This window comes from Perognathus longimembris, chromosome 5, assembly GCF_023159225.1.
Source record: "Perognathus longimembris pacificus isolate PPM17 chromosome 5, ASM2315922v1, whole genome shotgun sequence".
Lineage (NCBI taxonomy): Eukaryota > Metazoa > Chordata > Mammalia > Rodentia > Heteromyidae > Perognathus > Perognathus longimembris.
This window is the reverse complement of record NC_063165.1, coordinates 4,989,899-4,998,017: the sequence shown is the minus strand read 5'-3', so window position 1 is coordinate 4,998,017 and position 8,119 is coordinate 4,989,899. Positions and strand designations below refer to the sequence as shown.

The 8,119-nt window shown below is 50.3% G+C and overlaps 1 protein-coding gene across 1 annotated transcript; it reads left to right on the top strand.

Moving 5' to 3' along the window:
* The first annotated feature begins 2,372 nt into the window (after positions 1-2,372).
* Ripply3 (ripply transcriptional repressor 3) lies at positions 2,373-5,480 on the top strand. The gene is made up of 4 exons (XM_048346801.1): positions 2,373-2,491; positions 3,154-3,226; positions 4,671-4,738; positions 5,246-5,480. The coding sequence occupies exons 1-4, from the start codon at positions 2,388-2,390 to the stop codon at positions 5,478-5,480; spliced, it is 480 nt and encodes a 159-aa protein (XP_048202758.1). The 5' UTR covers positions 2,373-2,387.
* The last annotated feature ends 2,639 nt before the right edge of the window (positions 5,481-8,119 follow it).

Here is an 8,119-nt window from a genome sequence, read left to right as displayed (position 1 = left end):
TTTTTAAAGCTCCTCGAAATCCTTAGTAACTCTGCACTTGGAAGTTATTTCTGTTTTATTTTAGTATTTCTATATAACTCACATCCTATATTTATATGCTTTTGTCCTTTCAATTGCATTTGTATTTTCCCATCAAAACTGTATGAATGCATCTGTATTAGTATTCTCATCTTATTGTAGACATATTTTCAAGCAAAGGATTATTTTGTTTTGTTTTTGCCAGTCCTGGGCCTTGGACTCAGGGACTGAGCACTGTCCCTGGCTTCTTTTTGCTCAAGGCTAGCACTCTGCCACTTGAGCCACAGAGCCACTTCTGGCCATTTTCTGTATATGTGGTACTGGGGAATCGAACCCAGGGCTTCATGTATACGAGTCAAGCACTCTTGCCACTAGGCCATATTCCCAGCCCATGTAGACATATTTTCAAAACATTGTAATACTATAATGTATACTGTGAGTTTCTATTTTCATTCTCATGTCCAAAGACACCTTTAGCACAGTCACTGAAGAATTACTAGGCCAACAGGAAAACTTTTGTTTTGGTGATGCTGGGGATTGAACTCTCAGCCTTGCATTCTACCACTTGACCACTTGTGCCATGTCCCCAGCCCTAAACAAAACATTTTTAAAATTGTTATTATTAAGGTGATGTACAGAGGGGTTTCAGTTACATATGGCAGGTAATGAGTACATTTCTTTTAGGATAGTGCCTCTCCTCCTCTCACTCCCAGCTTTAACCTCCCCGTGTCTTTTCAATTATGTGTAAAGTTAATCATTCCTCCCCCTTTATTGGTTGCCTTTCATTAGGATTAACTTTTGCCAAGGTCTCAGGAGAAAGCATTTTAATCCTTGAACTTCTTTGATTCAAACAAAAAAATCATTAAGTTATGCACAGTAAATTCCACTCTCCCCTGTAATCCTAGCTACTGAGGAAGCTGGATCTGAGGATCAGGGTTTGAAGCCAGCTCAGGAAGGAAAGTGTGATGTTCTTATCTCCAATCCACCAGCAAGAAGAGGGGAGTGAAAGTGTAGTTCAAGCAGAAAAAGCAGGGTGAAAGCACCAGGCCCTGAGTTCAAGCCCCAGTGCTGGCACACGCACGTGTACATACACACACACACACAGTTCCAGCTAGGTGCAGGTGGCTCACATCTGTAATCCTAGCTACTCAGGAGGCTGAGATCTGAGGATCCCAGTTCAAAGCCAGCCAAGGTAGGAAAGTCCAGGACTCTTATCTCTGATTAACCACCAAAAAGACAGAGGTGGGATTGTGATTCAAGTGGGTCCAGCCAGTTCAAGCCCCCCAGCCCCCCACCCCACCCCAGAACAAGCACAAAAACAAAGAAAAAAGTTCCAGTTCACTGGCAGGTGCTGGCCCAGGGCGGGGAGAACCGGGGGGAGGGGGAGGGGTCGGGAGGGGGGTCGGGGTGCAGGGCTCCCCGCTGCCTGCCAGCCCCCAGGCTCTGTCCAGGGCTCCTCGTATTCTCCCGGGTCGACCGCCCCGTCTAGGCTCCCCCCGTCACTGCCCGCTCTCACGTCAAGGCGGTCGGTGTGAGGGAGGGGGGGCTCCCCGGGGTGGCCGGGGGGAGCGCGGCGGGGACGGGCGGGGGCTCCCCGGGGTGGCAGGGGCTCCTCCCCTCCCGGCCCGGGCGTGGAGGCTCCGGGCGGACTCGGCACCGCAATCCTGGGGGGGTGGGGGGGAGAGGGGACGCCCCAGGGACTTCTCCCCACTCCCTCCCCTCCAGGCTTCCGGTGCCACCCCGGGTCCCTCCCCGAGCTTCCTCGTTCCCTGGGGTCCCCTCCCCAGCCTGGCGCGGGGCTTCCCGAATCCACGACCCGCCCGACCCCCGCGCCCCTCGCCCCCCCCGCCCCCGCCCGGCCCCGGGTGCCCTTCCCACTGCTTTTCTAGTCCCCACCCCATCCCCCGGCTTCCTCCGTCCCCTCCAGTAACTTCTCCCCCCGCCCAGCTTCCCGCCCCGCCTCCGGCTCTAAACCTGGCGGCGGCGGCGGCGGCGGCGGCGTGGAGGTGAGCGCGGCGGGCGAGCGCGCCGTGCCGCCGCGGGCATCGCTGGGGCGCACGGGCTCCGGGCTCCGCGGGCACCGCCGGGGCGCACGGCCTTCGCGGGCACCGCCGCGGCGCACGGGCTCCGGGCTCCGCGGGCACCGCCGGGGCGCACGGCCTTCGCGGGCACCGCCGGGGCGCACGGGCTCCGGGCTCCGGGCTCCGCGGGCACCGCCGGGGCGCACGGGCTCCGGGCTCCGGGCTCCGCGGGCACCGCCGGGGCGCACGGCCTCCGGGCTCCGGGCTCCGCGGGCACCGCCGGGGCGCACGGGCTCCGGGCTCCAGGCTCCGCGGGCACCGCCGGGACGCACGGCCTCCGCGGGCACCATGGGACCCGAGGCCGCCGCTGGAGCCCCAGAGGCGCAGGGACGCCGCTGCCACTGCCCCGGGGACGATCCCAGGGGGCCCCCGCCGCTGCATCGGCCGGAGAGGTGAGGCCATCCACCCCACCCCCCGCCCCAGGGACTCACGGAGGTGGTGTGGGGAGCGGGGTGCTGGGTACCCCCCTCCCCCAGCCATGGCCACCTGAGCCTTAGCCACAGGCACAGAAAGAGCAACCGGTGACAGTTAACTCCGTGCCGTGCCCAGACAGCAGCCCGGTGGTAAAGAAGCAGAGATTAAGGAAATTCAATTGAGGGTGGAGTGGGGGTGGGTTGGGAAGGGGCTGGGTGGGCCAGGCAGCCCCAAGAACTCTTTCGGCCATGGCAGAATTCTGTCGAATCATTTCAGTAGCATCGAGATCCTTCACTGAGCAAGGCCATAGAGTCCACAACTAGCAACCAAGTCACCCGCTAAGAGGGGAAAACCCTGACTGAAGAATTCAGCCCAGAGTGAGGGGGGGGGGGGGCTACTGTGATCTGGGATAAATGGGTCCAACTTGGGGCTTTCTTTTCCAAGTCTGAGGGCAAGAGGACTGAGAATCCTAGGAGAAACCGGGCTGCGGCCCACCCGTCACCCACAGATGGAGATCAAGGGTGGAAACAGGCTGGGTGACCCCAGGATAGACAGCAGGCTGAAGAATGATTCACGTGCTAGCCTTAGAAAGGCAGCAGAAATGCCTGGAGCTGATCCTGTCCTGGGGTTTGCCTTCCAGTTCCAGCCCCGCTCCTTGGAGACCCTGGATGCGGACACCCACAGAGGCTGAGCTGGCCAGAACCAGGAGTCCGGTAAGGCGAAGTGTAGGGGTTGTACTTTTAGCAGGCAAGCCAGCAAGTGGCACCATCTCTAAACTAAAGGGATGGTGAAAGTCTCCTCCCTCGGTCCTTCCCTTGGCCCCCTATCCCAGAAGGGCCTCAAGTCTGGGAGGTAGAACTCAGGTGAGTAAGCTAGAGTCTCACAGCGGCGTCAGGGTTAGTGTAGAAGAATCCTTCCAAGTTGGGTTTTCTTGAGCTAACTAGCAGATGGGAAGGGGAGGGGAACATCTGCCTCTTAGAGAGAAGCTGAGTGCACCATTAGCAGCGGACTGGTGCCACCTTGCAAATAAGAACAGAGCCCTGTCTGAAGTGCCCAGAAGTGCAGTTAAAAGTCCCCACCTGCCATTGGACCCTTTCTGAAGTACTTCTGGCCCTGTCAGCAAGCACTCCCGGGATAACTGATGTTGTCTGAGCAAATACACTCAAGCTGAGGGCTTTGTGGCAAAAATGAATTGCCATTTTGATTCTTTTGCTACCCTGCACTGTTAATTCCTTTTATACTTATTGAAGTAATGACTTACTTGCATTTGATATGGTTTTAAATACACACACACTCACGTGTGTGTGTGTGTGTGCAGGCATGCACACCAGTACTGGGGCTTGAACTCAAGGCCTGAGTGCTGTCCCTCAGCTTTCTGCTCAAGCCTGGCTCTCTACCACTTGAGCCACAGCTCCACTTCTGGCTTTATACTTGGTGATTAATTGGATATATAAGACTCAAGGACTTTCCTTTCAGGCTGCTTCGAACTGTGATCCTCAGATCTCAGCCTCCTGTGTAGCTAGACATGAGCCACCAGTGCCAGGCTCTAGATTAATGATTTAAAACATTGAAGTTATTCTGGATAGAAAGAATGGCACATTTATGTAACATGTTTAGTTAAGAAAACTGGAGTGTGGGAAAGTAGATCTTCACTATATTTTACTTTTAGACTACTTTACCCAACTGATCTGAATATTGCCTGTTTTAATTCAGTTGCTGTTACGTACTTTTAAAAATGTATATGGCAGTACTGAGGTTTGAACACAGGGCCTGGGCACTGTCTCAGCTTTTTCCGATCAAGGCTGGCACTCTCCTACTTGACTTAGAACTCAACATCTGAATAACAGAAAGCAATTCCTTCTTTTGCATTCAGATTTAAATTCCGTGGGGTGTTTAGAGCTCTGTTCCATCTACCCGCGGCCAGCTCTGCAGAGCTTAGCTAATCAGCTCAGCCAGCAGAACGCAATCCCTGGTTAGCTGGAAAAACCAATTGCTCAGTGGCTCCCTCTCCCGACAAAGCAGGAGAATTCATAAGCTCCACAAACCCCATGGAGAGTGGAGTGGGCAGGACTCAGGCCTGGTGGTTTGTACTCCTGGAAACCAAGATGGTACTCTGGGCAGATCTCTGACTGTGACTGTTCGTATGATACTTCCTAGCATGAACCGGGGAGCGAGCAACAAACTCTGGGATCGAAGGGAGCCTTTGGATTTCAGCATCCTGTAAGGTAATAAGAGATTTCTCAAGAAGAAATATGTATTTCCTTTTGATATAACTGTATTCAGCTGTTTACATTTTCAACAGGGTGAAAAATAATTATATTCTCCAATAGTCATTTGTGTGTGTGTGTGTGTGTGTGTGTGTGTGTGTGTGTGCTAGCACTGGGGCTTGACCTCAGGCCCTGTGCTTGGCTTTTTCAAGCCATGCTGGCACTCTACCACTTGAGCCACAGCTCCACTTCTGACATTTTGCCGATCAATTAAGAGATAAGAGTCTCATAGACTTCTTTGCCCAGGCTGGCTTTGAACCACGATCCTAAGATCTCAGTCTCCTAAATAACTAATCAGATATTGCAGGTGTTGAATCACTAGAGTCCGTCTCCAATGTCTTAAACAGAAAGCTCAGTAGAATGGGGTTCAAAGGAAGATGAGATGGGAAGAGAAACACCTCTAGCAGGAATTCTGGATGGTGTTCAGGTCGATTGATGAAGCTGTTTGTTTGTTTTAAATATCAGACTTTACTTACCCATTTCAAAGCGTCAAGAATACCTGCGAAGCTCTGGAGAAAGAGTGCTGGCCAGCTTCCCTGTGCAAGCCACCATCCACTTCTACAACGATGAGTCTGAATCCGAGTCGGATTCGGACGAGGATGAGCAAGGGGAGGAAATCCAGCCTTTGGATCGTCAGTGCCAGGAGGTGGACAATCTCCAGGAAAACAGCTCAGGGGCAGAGGGCAGATCGGGCAGATGAGCCCGTCAGCAGGGAGGGGTGGCCTGGGTGGAAAGGGCCAGCTCTCCCACACAGGGGCTGTGTGGAGGACAGTCAGTGTTCCTTTTCTAAACGGCGGGGCCTCTCTCTGGCCAGGCCAGCCCGTGGGGGCAGTGGCAATCTGGGCGTTGGTCTGTGGCCTCACTCCCTACCACACCTTCCTCGGTTCGGTGGGCAAGAACTCAGCTTTTACTTTTCCTTCTCCTGGTGGTTCTTTTTAGTGCACTCATGCGTACCTCTGAGAAGGTGCTGGACAAAGAGGTGTGTGTCAACACAGGCCTTTCCCAGGAGGGGCAACTTGCAAACCTTTTTGAGCTGGGTCCTTCTGCTGATCAGATGACAAAAGATTCCTATAGACATTCGTAACTCACTTTGCCTCTCCCTCTTGCTGACTGTCAGCAGGACTTAGATACGCTAGCCTTTGTAAAAGTAGTTTACAGGGGCTGAGGTTTTTTTTTTCCAGGTGCTTTTACACTTAGCTCTTAAAATTACACATATGTCAAACGGGATTACTACATCAAACTAGAATTTGAACTCAGGGCCTTGCACTTGCTCAGATGATGCTCTACCATTTGAGCCATGCTTCCAGCCTGGTTTTTGTGGTGGTGGTGGTGGTGGTGGGGTGTGTGTGTGTGTGTGTGTGTGTGTGTGTGTGTGTGTAGGTACTAGGGCTTGAACTCAGAGCCTGGGCACTATCCCATAGCATTTTTTGCTCAAGGATGGAGCTTTACCACTTCAATTTCCAGCATTTGGGTGGGTGATTGGAAATAAAATCTTCATGAACTTTCCTGCCCAGACTTTGAGCAGCAATCTTCAGATCTCAGCCTCCTGGGTAGCTGGGATTACAGGGATGAGCCTCCAATGCCTGGCTTTGAGGGTTACTTTGGAGATGTAGTCTTGAGGACTTTTCTACCTGAGCTGGCATCAAACCTCAATCCTACAGATTTTAGCCTACTGGGTAACTAGGATTTCAGGTATAAACCACTAGCACTGGTGCTTAGTAGCATTATGATTTTTTTTTACTTATGAAAAAATAAAAAAAAACTGAATAATTTCCATGAGAGTAACAAATAAGACAACATGATTTTAAGGAATCACTGTGTTAGGAATGTGTATGATACCAGTCCAGCTCTGTATGAGAGTATGTGGGTCACAGAGGGGACTCTGGGCTTATTACTAGAATGGAACGACACAGGTTTTAGTTAAAGGGCATGATATAAAACCATTTGGGGTTTTCACATTTTGATAATAAAACAAGAGTGTACATTAAGTTGTTGACTTATCTTGCCCATAGTTGTCTTCTTACATGTAATCCATTATGTGAACTTTTACTTGGAATAAATATTTTATATGAAAGAAGAATGTTTGATAACTTATCTTTTAATGTTAAAAGACGTTCTTAAATTTAATGACTTCCTCTTTTAAATTTTTTCATGGGTTTTATATTTCAGGGATATTTATACATATATATTTACATATAGTTTTTAAACATATATACATATACATATATATGTCAAATCAGATTACATCAATTAAAAAGTTCCTGCACCACAAAGGACATAGTTACTAAAGTAGAAAGACAGCCTGGGAGAAAAATCTTCACCGGCAATACATATGATAAAGGCCTAGCATCCAAAATATACAAGGAACTAAAAAAAATTAACACCCTGCCCCAAACTAATCAATCAATCAATAAATGGGCAAAGGAGCTTAGGAGGGACTTCTCAGGGGAAGTAAGAATGCCAATAGACACAAGAGGAAGTGCTCAGCATCCCTGGCCATAAAGGAAATGCAAATCAAAACAACTTTGACATTCCATTTCACCCCAGTTAGATTGGCCAACACCCTCACTTCAAACAATAACAAACTGCTGGTGGGGATGGGGGGGGGAAGGAACCCTAGGTTTTACTGTTGGTGGGAATGTAAACCAGGACAACTCTGAAGGCGCTTTGGAAGTTCCTCAAAAAACTTAAAACTGGGAATGTGGCCCAGTGGTAGAGTGCTAGCCTGGCATGCATGAAGCCCTGGGTTCCATTCCTCAGCACCACATATAGAGAAAAAGCCAGAAGTGGCGCTGTGGCTCAAGAAAGTGGCAGGTGCTAGCCTTGAGCAAAAAGAAGCCAGGGACAGTGCTCAGGCCCTGAGAGCAAGCCCTACAACTGGCAAAAACAAAAAAACTTAAAACTCAACATAGATTTTTTTTTCCTATGACTCAGCTATACAGCTACTAGGCATCTACCCAGACCATTACAAGTGAGGATGTTATAAAGACACTTGCATATCCATGATCATTACTGCACTATTCACCATAGTCAAGTTACAGAAATAGCCCAGGTGCCCTACAACAGACAAGTAGATCAATAAAATGTGACATATATACACAATGGAACTTTACTCATCCATTAGAAAGAATACGATTCTGCCATCTGCAGGGAAATGGAAGGACCTAGAACAAGTCATGCTAAGTGAGGTAAGACAAGCTCAAAGAGACAAATGGCCCGTGTTTTCTCTCATACGTGGAAGCTAGAGCTAAAATATACCAGGACACGATAAATTACACAGGACTCTAGGTATTCACACACAATCAGATTAAAGTGGGATACACCCTTAGGAGAGGAACC